The 20,170-nt window shown below is 41.2% G+C and overlaps 1 protein-coding gene across 4 annotated transcripts in view; it reads left to right on the top strand.

Annotated features, from left to right (window-relative positions):
* Positions 1 to 20,170, top strand: part of CDH8 (cadherin 8) — a 156,666-nt gene that overhangs the window by 14,302 nt on the left and 122,194 nt on the right. For 3 of the 4 annotated variants that reach the window (XM_040075133.2, XM_040075130.2, XM_040075131.2), the window contains exon 2: positions 1,262 to 1,708. In XM_040075133.2, coding sequence (XP_039931067.1) covers positions 1,457 to 1,708 — 252 coding nt within the window. In that variant the 5' untranslated portion in view covers positions 1,262 to 1,456. The remainder of the gene's footprint in view (positions 1 to 1,261; positions 1,709 to 20,170) is intronic. The other variant, XM_040075132.2, reaches the window with a different exon arrangement.

Raw genomic sequence — 20,170 nt, 5'->3', positions numbered from 1 at the left:
GCTACAAGTGTGTATGAACCTTAAAAAAGAACAACAAACCACCCCCACCCTCCCCAAAACAACCCACCTAAGCTCTCAGGATTTTCATAAGCATGCAACACTAGGAATTAACCTTAAAGTAGAAGAAAACCAGCCTAAAATACAGTGCAAGTTTTAGAATAGGTATTGCTACTCTCTCATAGATAGTGGTTTCTCCTGAGATTGATTGCATATGAATCAAAGAAATGTATCAAGACTCTCTTCACAGAACTCCATAACCCTGTAAAGCAGCCCTTCTCTCTGAGCCACATCCCATCTAGTTTTCCATGTGATCCACAGCTGCATTTCTGGGTCTGCCCATCCCTCTGGCATCAGCCCTTCTATGTTAACTTGCCTTTCCATTTCAAGGAATATTTACTCTGAGATGAAACCTGGTGTGACCTTTTCGTACATCAAAGGGTGCGCAAGGAAAGAAAGACAAAATGCTCCCAAGTGTCCATCTAGGAAAACGTCTTTGAAATGAAACACGACCGTGTGTTTTCTCTGAAAGTGAAGGAGAGACAGTGAGACCTGTAGTGCAGATGTGCATAAATGTGTTTCCTTAGGTCCTGGTGGTGATTTTGCAGAGGGTTTAGCAGTGCTGTTTCTCTGCTGGGCTCTGAAGGGTTTGCTGGGCAGTGGTGCTGCTGCAGGGAAGTGATGGCAAAACAGACAGTGGGCTGCTGGAGCCTTGTACACTCAGGAGGAGTTTGTGCGTTGGTTTTTTTTTCCTTCTTACGGAGCAAAGGAACATAAGAATGCAAGAACATTATTTTGATTTGCTTATATGACAAAGTATGTGTTTGTAGTTGACCACATGAACAGAGCAGGGTAGTGAGAAGGTTGGGAGCTTTGTCAGACCCTCAGATGAACTGCAAGATCTGGGATTTGCAAGGTCCCAGAATTGGTCTGGGTTGGGAGGGACCTTCAGGACCCTCCATTTCCACCTCCCTGCCATGGGCAGGGACACCTTCCACTAGACCACGTTGCTGCAAACCCCATCCAGTTCTTAGGTCTAAGTATCTTCCTAAGTGTGTAATCGTTCCTCTGGGTCTTCTCTCTGTGTTTCAGGCAATGAAAGAATACACAGTATCAATTTAACTATGCAATAATATTATGAGCTACAAATTTAAAACCTAACATGGTTTATTGATGATGTAAAAGTAAATAAGATGTTTCAGAATACTTTCCTAAACTCTTTAGTCACTGATTTAAACTTTCTTTTTTTTCATTTCCCTACCAGGAATCTTTAATGACTGGAAAACTCAATGGATCATGTTTTTATCATCTAAGCTATTTTTACATTGACTGTGCTGTAAACACACGGAGGAGCTGTAAGTAAATGTTCTGTACTGCGTGATGAATTGGATTGCTACAGTCTGGAGGAAAGCAAAATAATAATTTCATTTCTGTGGTGATTTGCATAGCTTGAGGTACAATGCCAGAAAGACTAACGGAAATGCTTATGGATACATGGACTCCATTAATAATATTATGGATTACTGTCCTTCCTTCCATTTATATGGCTCCAATGAATCAATCTCAAGTACTACCAAGTGGATCCAGTACAGGACTGAGAAGGCTAAATGAAGAACAGAGAGTTTTGCACCGTTCCAAGAGAGGCTGGGTTTGGAATCAAATGTTTGTATTGGAAGAATTCTCTGGACCTGAACCAATCCTAGTTGGCCGGGTAAGGCAAGATTTGGTTTTTTTTTTCTCTGAATGTATAAATGTATGACGTGAGGAGGTCTTCAGTCATTCAGACTCCTCTAAGGAATTTCAGACTGAGGTGCTTTGTGATTCCAAAATTTGTGCTTTAAATGTACGTGACTGTAAGGACGTGGTTTCCTAGTTAGCTAATCTGGTATTTCCAACAAAAATATGCATATTCCATTTGTTGAAAAACCCCACAAGTGTGTTCACATCCTTTCTTTCGTAGCATTAGTCACCACTCCTCACCTCTGTCAGCTGAAGAGTTTTACCAAAGCAGCTCTTTGCAATGTGTTCCTGTGCATTCTGAAAGGTTCTTACACCTGTAGGTCACGTTCTATCTCCAGCCTGATGAATCGAGTTTTTTACGCTCTGAGGGTTTTTAGAAAACAAGAACCAAAAAGGAAAGTGTGGACTGTACAGCAATTTATGAGGTCCTGGTTTATTTGGAGGTCTCTACGCACATGTAGAGTAACATTATTGCCACGGATTTTGTAATTCACTTCCAAAGTTAGGAAAATAAAACAGGGCAAAATACCATATTTTTCAGTGTCCCAGATTTTCTGCTGCCCTAAAGCTTTGCTTGTTGCCATGCATTAGTTTTTTCCGTAGCTCAGCGTGTTACCTCCAGTCGGTGAATCAGCCTTGCACTTGTATGAGCCATCTGTATCCATCAGGGATGAATTATCCTTAGAATTATTCTTAGAAGAGAATGATCTGTTCGTAAATGCATTTACAAACAGTTTGGTAGAGAGCAGGTATAAATATCTTAATTGTTTATCACTAAAGTTCAGTTCCCTCTGAACAACCGAGTGCGTTATTGTCTTACTAGCTGGCTACTGAGGTTGAGTAAAAAAAAAAAAATGTAGACAAAATTATGGATAGTAGTTAATTTCATGGAAATCTTGGAATTTCTATGGATAAATGAATAGCATATAGTATAATATAGAGACTGTCAATAGCTCTGTCTTGTATTGAAGAGAACACAGATCAAGTGCATTCCCAAATCTTCCCTAGTGTAGCCACTTTCCAGGAGAGACTCAGGTCAGAAGGTGTAATGAGCTTTTTATCCAGTGACTTTGGGTGCTGTGTCAATTTACATTTCTATCAGGTATTTGGTATCTGTTCTCATTTGTTTCTCTGGGGTTAGTAACGTATCTCAATTTCACAGAGACAGCAGTGAGCATATTTCACATCTTAAAATGTTTTATTCAACCCATTCTTTCTGGAATATTTTAGTAGAGCTTTTAAAATTATTTTGAGTAGCTGGGGAGAATCCTGGGTTTGTCCTTTGTGGTATTTTAATTTTCAGGATATATCCAGGTCTAAATATTTCTACTATTTTAAGGGGGTTTTTTTGGTAGTTATAATATCCTGAATTGTTTGAGTCATTGGAGAATAGAAGTGGGTAGGTTAAACTGAGCCAAACCAAGGAAGACATTATCCCATCTTCTTTTGGCATTTTAAACAGAGTTTAGCTAAAATGCTGTGACAATCTATTTGTTGAGACTGCTGCATAATTAAAACACTGCATGTTATAGACGGAAATGAGCAAGAAGCAAAGTTTGTTCCCATAGTGAGAAATTTTTGGTTTATTCATTAAAATGCCTTAGAATATTTTTGGAATTCTTCTATTTTTTTCTCCCTCTGCAGAAAAACCATCCCTAATTCTGACTTTTCTTTCCTAAGGCTTGTGAGTACTGAGAGTGTTTTCAGGCTGGGGTGCAGAGGCACTCCACAGCTTTTAGAGCTGCTCTCAGTCCTTCCTGACTGGAAAGCAGAGGCTCCCTCAATTATACTTCTTGGCTATCCTTCCCAAAACTTAAGGGTGTACAGAATGCCACAAGCAAAATGCTTTCCTTTTCTGTGAAGTTGTGCAGTGGTTTTCCTCTGTCACCCTCATTGGTTTTTTACCCAGTACAATTTAAAAAGAACCTGCTTTTCAGAACTCGAAGTAGATTTGCACATACTTGGTTCCTCCTCCTGGCTTCTCCCCTTACACTCTCCCTCCAGCCTTTTGAGTTCTTCCCCTGCCAAAGGATTTGCACACCTGGGGTATCTCCTTTGTTCTGGGACTTTATTGACTATTTTTTCTGCCCAATGACTTACCTCAATTTTCTTTTTTCCTTTTTTGCCAGACTTTGAATGAAGGACACTCAGTAAAACAGGATATAATGAACTAGTGCAGAGAGGCTTAACATTGTGGAGAGAGTGATATCAAATGTCTGCCCCATTTTTTGCTGCATTTTCTGGATATAAATGTGCTTTTGTCCTGTTACAGAGTCAGTATTGCTTGCCATGTGCTTTTTACATGTTGAAAGTTCTAGTATAATCTTCAAACAAATCTTTTATTTGGTGCTTAATTGCTTCAAAGAAAACATTCTAGGAGCAAATCTAATTATGTAGATCTTTGTTACAATTTTTGCCTCTGCACTGTTGTCGAGTGTACCTGGTGCTTTTCATAGTCATGTATGTTTTGTACAAACATTTAATTAGGTGCTTTGTAGAATAAATACAAAAATAAGTTTTGCACAAACAGAAACAATACACACACAAGCATAATTTGTTGAGAGTTCTCAAATGTACCTTTAAAACCCACTGAAAATTCAGCTCTTAAGAATTGCTCAGAATAGAACTGATACTTAAATAATGGTTTTCATGTTAGTGGGTGGAAAGACACTGAGTAGAAGCATTTGGTCCTAATGGAATTGATAGAATATATCAGCAAAATAAAACTGAAAACTGAGATTAATTTTATAGGATACAAACAGAACACAAATCACTTTGTAAATAAAAGCCTGAATGCAGAGTCTGCAAGTTCCTCCTGTTGGTTAAAAGGTCTCATACCAAAGTTTATGAAGTGCAGAGAAATTTAGCAAGACGGGACTGCAGAGGTCTGATGTATCTTTTATTAAACTGCTCAGTTTTTCCAGGCGAAGCAGCTTCCAGACATAAAGACTCTTCTCCAGAGTTTTAAGTGTTGCAGTGCAACTGCACACACTTCAAAGGGGTTTGTTCATTACTGTTCTGCATGGATATAGAGTAATAAACGCATTCCCACTGTATTTGCTGTAATAAATGAAGTAATCTGGGGTGAGACTAATAGGAGGAATTAATGTGAACACCTTTTAAAGTGTGGTGTCTTTCTTCAATGACTCGAGTAAAGGACCGTAGCAAATCTTTTGCTTTCATTCGTGAACCTCTTAGAATAAATTTGAACAATATGCGCTTTTAATGACAATTTTTGTCATTATGTTTGGTAGGATAGAGCTCAAAATGAGCAACCCAAGTTTACATATCTGTAAAGAAGTGCTTCCTGAATTTATGAGATTTCTCTATAAAATGCCACAAATATTCTAGTTTTATTTTTTTTTGGCTATACTCATTTTGCATTTATTTTGCCACATGGAATTTTCATAGGATCACAGAATAGAATATCCTGTGTTGGAAGGGATCCCCAAGGATCACCCAGCCCAGCCCCTGTCCTTGCCCAGACCCCCAACAATCCCCCCTGTGCATCCCTGGCAGCGCTGTCCCAAGGCTCCTGGAGCTCTGGCAGCCTCGGGGCCGTGCCCATGCCCTAGGAGCCTGGGCAGTGCCAGCACTCTCTGGGGAAGCAGAACCTTTCCCTGATCTCCAGCATAACCATCCCCTGGCACAGCTTCATGCTCTGTGTCCCTCCTTTGGACATTCTCTAATAGCTTTATATCACTCTTATTTTAATCAGTCCCATATTGTTTTGATCTGTACGTGTAAAAATGTATATGTGCATTTTGAGAAACCTGCAGAGTAACATTTTTTGAGTTCGTGCATCACACATCGAATGAGTTTGGGTTTATTCCCAGCAATAGAATACTGAGCGACAGATTTGCAAATACCCTTTTGTGCTTCATTTCTTTTTTTCCCCTTCACCCACAGAAGCAGGTACTTACTTTACAAAGCTGCTTTAGAAGCCTCCCCATCCTGCACAGTGCTGTCAGCAGTTTGCAGCCTCCCTGTGGCTGACAACCTCATTCAAGTGTAGAGTGATATGTCTTGTGACACTGCATGCTGTCCCTGTGGACTTGATTAGTTAGGTGGAACTTCTACTTGCTATACACTGCTGCATTTTCTCCTTCTCCTCTGAATGCACTTACAGCACCACGGCAGATGTGCTGTGAAATCTGGGCTGTAGCAAATGCCACTGTTCTTTCACAGGAGACAGCCTCCGAATTCACAATGACATAGGTAATAAAGTGAAAAAGCATTAGGAAGCTGCATTTGGGGTATTGCAGCTCCTGTTTTATGGAACATGTGTTGTTCATGATGTTTTAAATGGGTTAGGACCTGGTTTAATGGATGTTTTTAAGCAAAAATCTGGGATAGTTCACGTAATAGCAGTTGTTTGTAATTACAATCACAGAATGTCCTCAGGTAGAGGAGATCCACAAGGATTAACCAAGTGCACCTTCTGTCCCTGCCCAGACCCCCCAACAATCCCCCCTGTGCATCCCTGGTGTCCAAAAGCTCCTGGAGCTGTGGCAGCCTTGGGACTGTGCCCATTCCCTGGGGAGCCTGGGCAGTGCCCAGCACCTTTCCTGTGTCATCTCATTCTTGTTCCAGCCTTCCGTACATCCAGGGTGCTCCATCCACGGGGCAGAATCCGGCACTTGTTTGTCTTTGTTAAACCTCACAAAGCATGGTGAGAACAAAAGAGGGAATGAAGGCCACAGAAGTTGTTTGTTTGTATTTATGTTCTCTGGCTTACCGGTAAATTAATCCAAATTTAGGTCTGGGCACAAAAATCCACCAGCAGTCACTCAGGCTGATGCTGTCTGTGTCGCACCACTCCACTGGCAATACTTCCCAGGTTGTCCCAGAACCTCCCCCAGACCTTTTGGATTTCCCTGTTTCCGGTCCCAAGAGAACATATTGCCTATTTTGTCTGTGAGGAGGGATTTGGGAAGTGGGCATGGCAGGGAAGAGCAGCCCCTGTGGCACATCTGTGCCTGGTTCAGGGCTCTGGAGAAGGTGCTCTGAAAATCCTGGATGGGAGAAAACCAGCGAGACTGGTGCAGGTGAGGCTCAGAGCCAGCCTGGCCAGGACAGCTCCTTGTGGTGAGCTCAGGGAGGCGTTTTCCATCTGTGACTGCTTCTAAATTATGTGGTTTGTGTCTTTTCACTCCGTTAAATGCAGCTTTTCTTGTGTGGCTTGTGGGATGAGGGAGCTGGGCATCTTTTGCTGTTTGGAACAACAGAGATTTTTTCCCTTGATATTTGGGGCTTGGGTTCAAGCCTGTAGAGGAGAAACAATTTTCCTGCAGGAGGAGCAGTGGAGAGGCATCCTGTTTTCACAGTCGAGTGCTTCAGGCTGAGCTACTGTAAAACCCCAACCTGGAAATGCACAGAGCACTTATAAATAGCTCAGAGCTGTATGTTCCACGTTATCCATGCTCTATGCAATCCTTGATTTCTTCACCAACATGCATTTTGTGTCTTCACCAGGAAATGGTAAAATGTTACTTATTTAAAATCATGACTAGTTCTGTTGAAGCGCAAATAGGTGAAATAAATAAGGTTTTAATTAAACAAGTTCCTTTGTCACGTTTTACTTTTCATTCCTGCCCTGAGCTTGTGATTATGGTGGCTGCCTGGAAATACTGTTGGACTCAAGAAAACCAGAAATGTATATAACTAAGGCTAGCAGTGTTTTGAGGGATGAATTACACGCTGTTTACCTGAGTGAAAAAAATCCTTGTGACACGTAGGAGTAGCAAAGTCCTAGCAAAAGTTTCATAGGATGTAACATAGTCCTACATTAATGCTTTGTTAAAGTTTTAACAGAACAGTAATCACAACACCATATTAAGTAGATTCTATCCTTTTTTCCCTGATACACACTTGTATGTTTTTCTATGACTTAAATGCATGCCATAAAATATTCAGTATCTGAAATGTTGCAAAGTCAACACTGCCTTCTGAGCCTTAGATTTTTGTTGTTGTTTTGCAGCCATAATTACACACTAATTTTCCTGCTTAAGTTTAATAAATTCCCAGAAGCTGAAATGTATCAATTATTTTGCTACTGTGTTCTCTATGAAAAATACTAATTCCCCCTGCCTTTTGTGTGCTTGAAAGGGAAGAGGTGACTGTGTACTGCACAGAATGCTCCAGTTTGCATAGTCTCAATCGGCTTAGTAAGCAGGAGTATAACTAGCGTAATTAAATGTTACTGCAAAGACAATAAAACCAGCAGACAGCATTTTAGAGAAGTCTGATAAAAGTATTGGGTTTTTAAAAAATATTCCTGAGCCTGCACAACTTTCATTTGTTTCGTTTTTTAGCTGAGAACATGTTCCAAGAAGAAATTTAAATATAAAACCTACATTTAAGCAAGAACAGGTTGACTGACCCAACAGGGTCTACATTTTTTACTACAGTGTAAAAAATATTTTACTGATTTCTCTAAGATTTAAGAAACAAGGCATATCTCCAGACACTGAAAATCTCATTTCTGTATATTCTGGGAGTATTACTGAATAAAGTGAACACTTTCAAGCTCCTTCATCTCCAGCCTGGGGCATGATATAACCACAATTTAAGCAGAGACACAACTTAAACCCCTTGAACATCAGCTATAGAACAGGACTGGTAATAACTTCAAAGAGGCATTTTATCAGTTGCTTATGAATCCAACATCTTAAAGGGTCAAACTGCAAAACACCAGGCACCCCCTCAGCTGCCTGTATTTTCTTTCATGGAGTAGGAGAGTGTCTATGGTGTAAAGAATACCTTAAAAGATGGGCAAGTGTGGTTTTTTTTTTCTTTCGCGTGTTTTTTTTTGTTTGTTTGTTTTGTTTTGTTTTTAAATATGTTTGGAATTGGTGCTTTTTAAATTTTCTTTTTTCAATAAAAAGGAATGGTATAGGTTATTTTAGCATTATTCACTTAAATTTCTTTGTCATGTTTTCCTAGAGCCACAAAAATTTCTGATATTCTGAAAAAAGAGTAGCTAATATTGAGCATTTTGTTTGTTTGTAAAGAATTAGAAGCTTGTGTGCTTTTCAATATATTGATCTGAAAACTTTATCTTTCTCTCAGTGAAATGTTATCCAAGTATGCATGCAAAATGCTGAAGTGACACTATGAAAAATTGAGTTGAGCCTTCCCCGGGATATTCTGAGATGCCCTATGATCGTTTAGTCTTTCCAACATTGCTTCAATAAATGGTTTTCAATTTCTACCTGTAGGGCTCACCCCTCGTGCTGTCAGGATGCTTCAGTTCCAGTTGTCAATTTAACTACCAATTAGTGCCAATTGTGAGGGGAGTTTTTTGCTAGAAGTTTGTCCTCGCTGAACTTGACAAGCGTATTTCCCATCCATCCATAAGATCTCAGGTAGCTGTGATTTCCCAAAAGCGCCAGGATGTGTCTTTCAACCAGTAAAGTGAAAGGGAAGTTTTATTGTTCTCACATCCTGATAGGATATTCCTCAATTTGCCATGGATTTGTGTGACAAAAACCTTAATTTTGTATTAAAATGAGAAATGCTTTGGGACCAATTCCATTGGTGGCTGTAGGCTTCCAGTAAGAGCTGTGGAGCTGAAATGGGTGATAGCTCATGAACTAAGCCACACATGAGAAAGGCTTTGTAGCTGCTGGGCAGCACTGTATTTTTAGGATGTAATAAATATACAATCACTGGGATCACAAGAAAAATAAGTTTTTAAGTGAAAATAATGAGAATGAGTTTGCATAAATTTTGTTTCTTGAAAGCTCTGTTTTAAAAGTTAGGTTTTCTTCCTATTCTGGTAAAGTCAAAGAAGAAAAAGGAAGCCACAGCGTGCGTGATGCAACAGACCAAGGAATTCACAGCTGAGGGTCTTTGGTGCACGGCTTTTGTTTTTGGTCGTGGTTTCTGGGTTTTTTGTGACAAAGCCAGGGATGTTGATGTTGGGCAATTTACCCTGTCCGTTTCATTACAGAAATAATTTGTTGCAATAAATACTTTAGGCTGTGTTTGAAGGTAACTATTATTTGCAAGCAATGTATGAGGCATGTAGAATTGTGAAATAAACGCAGATAATTTTCCTGAAGATATTTAGGCAAATATTAATATGTTTGAATAGCCTCTCGGAGATCCCCGAGGAGCACCTGTAGCGATACAAGGTACTTTATAACTTTCCTTTTTCCTGAGCACTCCCTCTTAGTGTAAAAATTCTCCTGCAAGGATTTCTTTTAAAGCCTTTATTTTACAGCAGTCATGCCAGCAGCTAAGCAAAAGTAAGTGTAGCTCTCCCTGGAGACTGTCAGTGGCATTCCTGAATTAACCGCAGGAATCATTAGGAACCGCAGAAGACATCCCTTTCCTTGCTCCGGGGTCTGAGCTCGGTAACTGCTTCCCACCCAGCCCCTGGTGAGCAGAGGCAAAGCTGGGGTTTGCTCCAGCCTGGGAATGTGCTGGAATAAAAGGCTGGCTCGCAGAGCATCGCTGGAGGCAAGCAGCAGCGCTGCAGGCACCCAGCAAAAGGGATTTCAGAGCGGTTCAGAGGGCCCCAGTCATTTACTGGGTTCAATCCAGAAGCCACATTAGCTAATTCTGCTTTCCCTGGCCGAGGGAGCTGCGTGTGTGCCATGGGGTACTGCTGCCAGGGAGGAAAGGGGGATTTTAGTCTGGGCAGAGCTGGTGGTGGGCATCCAGCTGTGCAGTGCACAGGGACAGAGCAGCTGAACCAAACCACACCGCTTCCATCCCGTTATTTTCTAAGGTGGTGATGCCACAAGCATCATCAGGATCTGTGACATGTTGTACGCTCAGCCGAAGCAGTCAGGATTGTAAAGCGAATGGGCAAAACCACCGTATTTTTCAATTAGCGTGGGATAATCTGCAGCAGAATTGGTGCAGCATTAAAGCATGATGCAAAAGGCTTGGGATCTCCTAGTGCTCACCTCTGAGAGCTTATTAAAAATCTGCTGTATTTTTACAGAATAGGGTTTCTAAATGAAATTACTGACATCCTTGCTATCTTGCTATTCCCTTTTCACTCCTCTTTCCTATTTTTTTTTTTTTTAATTTTATTTTAAATTGCCTGTTTTTCAGGCCACCTGTTCTCCAATTATTATGCAGTCTAAAGCATTTCACGTAGACCACTGGCACACTTTGCAATTCCTGGTGTTGTCCTGCCATACTGACAAGAAAATACGTCCAGAGGCAAAAGGAAAATGCTTGTGCTTCTTTCTTCACATAAAATCATTTGAAACAAGACTTAATGCCAACAAAATATTTCCAACTTGTTCATTTATTTCTGCTAATTAGTGGGTCTTGATTATGCTGTTGAGTATCCTACATGAACTGAGGGCAGGTGCTCTAAATGTACAAGGACTTTAAATAGAGTTTTTGTATTAACAAATGGAAATTATTTTAATCATTTAAATCATATTCCAGGATTTTACTTGGTCTGAAGACCAAACTGATATTTAAACTATGGGGGTTTTGAAAGAAATCTCAATGTAAAATTGTTTCTTGGGCAATTTTGTTAAATGTTGTATATATCTTCAAGGCACCCTCAGCTATAGCTAATGAGGACTGGTGCACCGAGTAGCAGTAAATGTGAAAACTGTTAATGCTGCCATTTATATCAAGAAGCCTTGGCTAAAATTTTCATCCATTTTGTTGAGTAGTTTCCTGCCTCAAAGCTGTTGCTGTCTAATCGAGATATGTAATTATTAATAACTGAAATGAGATATAATAGGAAATACGTGTATACTTCGAAATGTTGGGCCAGTGGAGTTATCATAGCTCAAAAAAAAGAAAGAAAATGGACAACACTAAAATTTCCAGACAACATTAGGCTTCTTTTTTCTGTGTAGACGGCAATGGCACTGATCATTCTATGAAATAATTATTTTGTAATCGATCTAAATTCTGACCTTCCAAAAGACCACCTGCTTGTTCCTGCCTATTGCTGATAAGCCAAGGGCTGCATGGAACTGAGCAGTCTGTATGCAAAACCAAGTATTTGGATTTTGAAGGGAATTTTTCAGTAAATGTTTCTGTCTAAATCAAGTGCATTCTGCACGAGTCCTGTAGCAGGCAATTCTCTGTGGGGGACAGACTGATGGATAGTAAAGGAAAACTTTGCTCTGTCAGGCTGGAGGTCACCTCTGAGACAGTAGGGTCGTTGCAGTGCTTTGAATGGGAGATGAAATGCGTGTGTTTTGTACTTACAGAGTGAGAAAAACCATAGCATGACTGAGGCAGTATGTATCTCACGGACAACATCTATTCAGAACCTGGAATACATTTGTAAGTTCTTGATGAATAACTGGGTAACACAGGAGATACTTCTCCAGCTCTAAACCAGGCAGATGTGGCAGGTTGGTTTTCCAGTTTCTCTAGGCATGCAGTCCATCCTAATGTATTTAATGTAAAGTACAGTTTATGCAGGGTCTGGTGGAGCCAGGGGGGTGAAACAAAGAGCACTGACTACGCTGAGATGAAAACTGGTGTGTGTGTGTCTCATGTATGAGCAGGTTGGTGGGTGTGTAAGGGAATATTGAAGGGATTTCTGTTAAGGGGGACCACAGTAACCAGTGGGACAGGGCTTTCATTATGGAAGCTGTTGCTCTTTCTGGCATGAAGTAAGTGTAGGAGCACAAGAAAATCACAGCTCTTGGATGGCTTCCTTGTCAGGTAGAATGGCCACAATGAAGTCACCCTGGATCTTCTGTCCAGGCTGAACAATCCCAGCTGTGCCAGCCTTTCCTCCCAGCAGAGCTGCTCCATCCATCTGCTCATGCTGGTGCCTCCTCTGGGCTCTCTCCAGCAGCTCCAGCTCCTCGCTGTGCCGGCCCAGGCTGGGGCAGCTCTGCAGCTGGGCTCTCACCTGAGGGCCGAGGGACAGAATCCCCCTGCCCTGCTGCCCACGCTGGGAGATCTGTCCAGGGTGGAGTTTCATAGAATGGTTGGATTGGAAGGGACATTAAAGCTCATTCAGGGCCACCTCTGCCATGGCAGCGACACCTTCCACTGTCCCAGGCTGCTCCAAGCCCCAGTGTCCAACCTGGCCTTGGGCACTGCCAGGGAACCAGGGGCAGCCACAGCTGCTCTGGGCACCCTGTGCCAGGGCCTCAACACCCTGCCAGGGAACAATTTTTTTCCTGATAAAGCAATCTAAACCTAAATCCATCAGTTTGAAGCCATTCCACCTCGTTCTGTCTCTCCAGGCTCCTCTAAATTGTCTCTCTCCATCTTTCTTGTGGGCTTCCTTCAGGCACTGCAAGTCCATGTAGACTGACCCCTGTAATGTTTGTGACCTTTCTCATTCTTTTAGAAATGCTGTTGAACTTTTCTCTAGTGTCTGTGCCTTCATGCTCAATGCAGCAGGATTGGGAGCTGAAAGGGAAAGAGGAAATAAAAACAAAGAGAATGCACTGAAGGTAATGTTGAACGTGGTACCATGTTCTGCTTTGCAATAGGAAAAGATTTGCGGCCGCTCAGAAATCCTTTATTTTATAATCTCCCCTATTGATCACACCTGCATTGAAATCCTGAGCGTGGGAGCTCAAACATTCTTTGCTGGGCTTCTCAGAAATAATTGGGTTATCATTTAATTCATCCGAGTATCAAAAAGGGGTAATGAGACATCCTTTAATCTTTAAAAGTGTTTTGTCATTCTGTGCCTTACCAACGGAACACTGGTCTGGATTCTTTTGGAAGTGCAGATTGCTCATTAGGAATGCGTGCAATGAAATCATTTAAAAGAGGGAACGTTCATCCTCATTCTAAATCTCCACTATTTTCAATTGACTCTTAGTATGAAACATTTCTTGTTAAGGCTGTTTGGAGAGGCATAAAGTGTTTTGTGTGCTAAATCAAAGCTGCTATGGTTTCCCTTATAGGAATTAATGATGGGCCATGTAAGTAGAAAAGGTATTGTTGTGTATAACCTGTCACAGCCGAACTGGGGAAAGGTTTGTCCTTGCTACTGTTCTGGCCTTTTATTACAAAGAGCAGGAAGAACAGTCAATAACCACTTATTAATGATTTTCTCTGTCCTTTATTGTAGCTTTAGGTACATTAGGCTCTCAGTAATTATCTCATTCATAATCCTCTATAACAAGTAATACTTTCTGCATCTTGTGAAGCATAATTGGAAAATATTTTCTTTGGATGTACACTATTTCTATTCCCTCTTTAATATAACTTTCCCCAAGAGTATCTTGCCAAGGAAAAATGAGCAAGCATAATTTTATACAGGTAATCAAATCTCTGAAATGTTGGCACATTTTCCTTTATCTCCATGGGACCAAAAGCTAACCTTCAAATAGACCGAGGCATTAAAGGGGAGAATTTCAGCACACAATTAGAACTCAAATAAGCTTGTACAAGCAACTTGAACAGGAGTGCTATTTTGAGTTATTAGTACTGTATTTCTACTACAGAATATTCCATTTGATTAATACAGAACTGCAAGGGAGCATACATACACACACTATATATTAGTCGAAGTCCATGTGTTGTGTCTTTGTTTATATATAGATACGTCTAATACATTATTTAAACACTGGCTTATAGCAGAAGTTTACAGCCTTTCTAAATAGTTCTATTTTTGCCCACTTAGAACTCCAAACCACATCTTCATGCAGGTTTTATCTCACTGTGTTGAGCAAAATAAATGTGAGGGGGAGGGAAATAAAGAAAGAAATCAGCATGTCTTTGGATTCCTCGCAGTTGCAATACCCAGCAGAACAGTTAATTTATTCCAAACTTTCTGACATAAATCACGCTGAAGGGGGGACAAGGAAGCCCTAAGGGACTGCAGATACAAAGCTGAGGACTGGCTTCAGGCTGAGCAGACACTTTAATCTGGGCTGGACCTACACTGAAACCTTTCAGCCTCCATGTTTGTTGTGAAATTGAACATTCTCATTTCTATTCTCACTCATTTCAGTATCAAGGGCTCTGGTGAGTACAGAGCCCAGGGAAAGATGATACTGAGAGAGCATTTGAGTCCTTAGCTGTAAATAATTCATCATTCTGTAGTGTAGTGTATAACCCAGCAAGATAGCTGCCCTGTTCACTGTGCTTAAGCTAAAGGAGACTCTAGGAAGACTTTTTTTTTTCTATTCTAGCTTAAAAGTTTGGCTTGACTTTAGTTGCATATTTTAAATACAGGAGTTGCTAATTCAGAATTCTGTGGTGTGATTATGCTCATTCTTCAAGACCAGCTTTTGGATGATTTTAAATTCCATTTACGGTTAACTAATTTATTCCATGGCTGTCCTATGTAAAGTCTGATAATTGAGGTCAGAATTTGTTTTTTATATGCTTGGGTCAAGATTTTTCTGTTTTGCATGACTATGAGAATATCCACTGAGTTCTTCCAGTTGTAATACTTGAATTCTAAGATAATATGTTTAGTGAGTTTTTTGTTAATTATAGCCTTAATTCACTGTGAAAACATTGGTAAAAATGGGATAGTCAGTAATTGGCTTTTTAAATGTGGTGCAAGTATGATTTAACAAACAAACAAACAAAAACAAACAAAAACAAACAAAAACAAACCCTCAAACCCAAGAAAGAATAAAAGCCCTCAATGCAGAAGTTATATTTTTAGCCTGAGTTAGAAACAGGAGTGGAGATGAGGTGACTTGGTAGTAGTTCTGATAATCTGTTGGGTTTATCTGCTGATGGAACAAGCTCAGATCACCTGTCTCTGTCTGGAATTTAAGTGAAGGTAGGAAGCTTGTGTAACACAACTTTGATTTTGATCCTCTCCTGAGTCAGGCTCATAGCTCAGGCCAGTGTTTCATCTCCAGAGGAGCAAGGACCTTCTTCCAAGAGGTCCTGACAGTCTGAGGTGGCTCTGTTCTGAAAGTTCTTACCTTTGCAGAAAAGAATTGAACATCATGAGCAGAACTAAGACCAAGGATAAGGAGAAAGGGTGTAACTGTAAGGGGAAGGGAATTGAAAAACTCTTCAGCTTTCTGTCCTGGGGAGAGGAATTTCAAATGCCTGCTTTATTATATGGGTAAAATCCTGGGTGAGGACATGGCCAGCACGTTTCCTGTTTCTCTGAAGGTTGGCTATGGAACTCTGTCCGTCAGGCCCTTTGTGAGAGGGTGTGGCTGGTTTTACTCCCCAGCGATGAGGAAGGCTCACATTTGTGCAAAGTGATGGCTGACAGCTCTTTTCCAGCCTGGAAAAAGGCATTTCGTTGTTTCAGAGCTAGAGAGAATTCAGGTGGAGTTGCTGAGGCTGCTGGTGGATAGATTTCTAAGTCTCTGTGACTCTCAGAAGCCATCTGCCAATGTCCAGATTGGCACTAGAGAGTTGACCTCGCCTGGACCCGCGAGCTAAATGACCTGGGTGTTGCTTAGGAAATCAAATTTGTCATCCTCTGATGGCACTTCTTCTTTGTAGGTGAGATGACCTCTAATACTCCTTATTTCCTCTCAATATTCTTTGAACTATACCTCAGACCATTTTATATATGGCTGGGCTTAGCATTAGTCAGTATTTCTTGTGAAGCTTGCACATGCTTTGAGCCTGTCTGTAAATCAGGGCTTGCAGATAAAAGAATGTGTATTTGCACATTTTGTCAAGTCTTAGGGCTGGATAATGTGTTCAGTTTTTAAAATACAAATTTAAGATAATGAAAAGCCCCCCTCAGAGTGCAGACAGTGCAAAGGCCACAGCAGGGAGGTCAGAGGGGTGGCTCAGTCCCTGGCACAAGTCAGAACGCATGCAGTGACATCTCTCTAAAGAGCTGCTGGGTGAGCTCTGCATTATTTGCTGAACTGGAAACGGTATCATGCACCTTTTCCAGCTGCATTGTGCCTCCCTGCTACTAAAATGAGCTTCCACAAACTTCACTTCAGTGTGTATGACATTTTTATTGTGTTTTGTATCCTTTTGTCCTGTAAAACAGTCTCCTTTACACATTCAATTCGTTGCTCACAGGGTCAGCTTCAAAAGGTTCAGGAACTTAGTGGAGCACTTCTCTTATAAGATGATGAAACCTTTGCTCCTCATACTTACTTTTCTCCTTCTCTGCATTGCTTTATGCTGATAAGGAAACTGAAGTTTGAGAGAAATATTTTTTTTTTTTTTAAAAATCCTTTGCCATTTACTTTCAATTTGTCCAAGTGTAGCATATCTGTGCTGACTTCATGTTCAGTATTATCATTAGGGCAACTTAGGGAGTGGGAAAAAAGGATTGTGGGAATAGCAAAAAGGAAGATTTCAAAGCAATAAACTTTTTTTTTTTTTTATTAAGTTGTCCAGCTGTTCATTGTCATTTAAGATGCTGGTCAGCCTCACAAATGGATGAGGCTTTTTCTGTTGAAAGCAGGAATGTCAGAAAATAAATTTCTTTCTAAAGTTAGGAGATTAATATGTGAGCTGAATAGAGACTCTGTGCTGTTATATTTGTTTGTTTGAGACACTCATTGTTCTTGGAATTTTTTGGACTGAACATTTGCATTACAACAAACAAACCTTTTATTATCAAGACTTTGACACAGCCAGGCAGGTCTGGAGCAGGGAACTTGCTGCTTCTCTGTTCCTCTTAGTATTCATCTTAATTCATCACACTGGGTTCATGTCGCATAAAAATGGGATACACTTCACTGAAAATGTGGGAATATATCCTCAGAAATATGCAGTTGTGTGTACCCTGAGATGAGAGAGTCACTTTTAGTATCTATATTGGCTTTTCAAGCAGCAATAAAGGAAACTCTGCAATAATAACTGAGCACTTGTGACTGGCAAACACACTCCTGCAGTTCAGAACTGGAATATGAATGGGCACCACAGGAGGTTTGCCCATTTCTGATGAAAACAGTTTTAACAGCATGAATTTATGAATCTACTCAGTGCAAATGAGAGTTTATTATGCTGAGAGTCCAAAAATGATGCTTCATTTATTAAATTAATACAAAAATTGTATTCAGATAGTTTAGAGAGTTTTGTAGACCTTCCTGAATATCAGAGCTGAGGCTGAAACCATTGACTTGGGTTATGGGAGGTAATGGTGAAAACAGGACAAGCTGCCAAAACCTTCTTATTCTTTGCTTGACTGAAATGAATGTGTATTTGGAACAGCACCTGTCACAGTTTCCCAGTCTGTGTGCTAGAGAAAATGGTGCTTGCCCATTTTGAAAATTCTGGGTTTGTTTAATGAAAGCTTTTTGTAATTCTTTTGCTCTATAAAAAGCTTTTGCCCTTTTCAGATTATTCCTCCACCACATGGGTCAGCTGCAGTTATTACTGCAAGACTAGAAGCATTGACATCTACTGTAGTACAGTCTGAAGTAGCTTCAAATTTCCATGGTTATGGCAGAATTCTGGACATAAAATTCAGGCAAATTTGATACCTAGTGCCACATAACTGTGGGTCTTATTGCCAAATTTGGATATTTAGTCTGCCAGCTGCACTGTGCACTGCCCAGCTCATTCAAACCATATGCCTTGAGCAAACAATCAGCAAAGTGTGTTAAAAGCTCTGAGAAGTACCACATTAGCCATACGTCAGCCAGCTGCATGTCCTGCCCTATTAATTTCGATAAAAGCTTACCCCTTCAAAACTGATTTTGTGACTTCTTTGTTCTAAAAATACGGCTCAAATTAAATATGTGCATCTGCAGTTAGGTTTACAGCAACAAATTCATTCTATCTGCAAAATAATACTGAAATCTTGGTTTGGTTTTAAAAGTGTCCCTAGAGACAGAAGAATCCATTACAAGCTTTTCTGTAGGTGGAAAGGAAACAGTCAGTCATGAGCACCCTAAAGCCATTTGTAGCGCATATTCTTCATATTCTTGAGGGACTCTTGCCCAGAGTAGAGTGCTCAGTCTTGTGCCGTAAGAAAAATGAAAAATGTATGTATTGTTTTGCTTCCTTTTGTTGGATTTAGCCGATGCTCACCCTGCTGGAGTCACTACCCTGAGGCTGTTTGCAAGAATGAGTCAAGAATACACTGGCAGTAATAAACATGTAAACTGTGTGTTTGTATGGCTGCCTACATCTGTGAGGCACTGCTTGGTCTCTATACCTCTGCGTATTTGTTTTATGTGTCCTGATTAAAACGGATTCTCTGGTATTTATGTTTATATAGCCATGGATAGTTATTATCTGCATATTAGGGGAAGGGGTGAATATAAAAAAAAAAAGAGAGAGCAGTGCCATTGTGACAGGTACAAAATACTTTCTAAGGGTCCAGGGTAGTATTATTTTAGATGCAGTCTTGTGGGGTTTAAAAACCATGAGAACAATGCATATTAATACAAATGCTACAGCATCTCTGAGTGAAAATGAAATGTTTTGTTCCAAGCTCTCTTAGCTAAATAAAAATGGGTAGCCAAGTATTTTGTAAATGAAAGATTTTCATTGCTGATTCTTACCTACATAGTCTTCTTCTTTGATCCTCTGAAATATTTTATCAAGAGAAACCAATGTTGCTAGTACTAAAGCAGAACACCGGAGCAGCCTACTGGGGTTAGTTGTCTGTTCTACACAGTGCTCACAGTTAAGCCAAAGTGAGGCATAATTAGGCAGGTAAATTCAATCTAATTTCTATCAGTCAAACTGATTTATACCATTATTAATATCACCCTGCAATGTTAGGGGAAAAAAAAAATCTTTAAATATTAGGAGTAGTAGAGAATCTGACAGACTTTTATTGTTTCTTTTGACTGGAACATCTCCGTGCCTGGGAAAGGCTGAGGGAGCTGGGGCTGCTCAGCCTGGAGAGGAGCTCAGCTGAGAGGGGCCTCAGCCCTGGGTGTCCCTGAGTGTCCCTGAGTGTCCCTGTGTGTGTGTGTCTGTCTGTCTGTCCCTGTCCGTCCCTGTGTGTCCCTGTGTGTCCCTGTGTGTCCCTGTCCATCCCTGTGTGTCCTGTCTGTCCCTGTCTGTCTGTGTGTCCCTGTGTGCCTGTCCCTGTCCATCCCTGTGTCCCTGTGTGTCCCTGTCCGTCTGTCTGTCCCTGTGTGTCCCTGTGTGTCCCTGTGTGTCCCTGTCCATCCCTGTGTGTCCCTGTCTGTCCCTGGGTGTCCCTGTGTGTCCCTGTGTGTCCCTGTCCTTCCCTGTGTGTCCCTGTGTGTCCCTGTCTGTCCCTGTGTGTCCCTGTGTGTCCCTGTCTGTCTGTCTGTCTGTCCCTGTCTGTCTGTGTGTCCCTGTGTGCAGGGAGGGCAGAGCAGGCCCAGGCTCTGCTCCAGGCCCAGCAATGGCACCAGAGCCAGGGGCAGGGGCTGAGCCCAGGAACTGCCCCTGCACAGGAGGCACAACTGCTGCCCTGGCAGCGCCCAGCCCTGAGCAGATGGTGCCCAGAGGCTGTGCAGGCTCCTCTCTCCCTGGGGATATTGCAGAGCCCTCTGCACACACTGCTGTGCCCTGTGCTCTGGGACGGCCCTGCTGGGGCACGGAGGTGGCACCAGAGCAGCCTCCGGCCTCACTCATTGTG

The sequence above is a fragment of the Hirundo rustica genome, chromosome 11 (assembly GCF_015227805.2).
Source record: "Hirundo rustica isolate bHirRus1 chromosome 11, bHirRus1.pri.v3, whole genome shotgun sequence".
NCBI lineage: Eukaryota > Metazoa > Chordata > Aves > Passeriformes > Hirundinidae > Hirundo > Hirundo rustica.
This window is presented reverse-complemented; position numbering and strand designations above follow the sequence as displayed.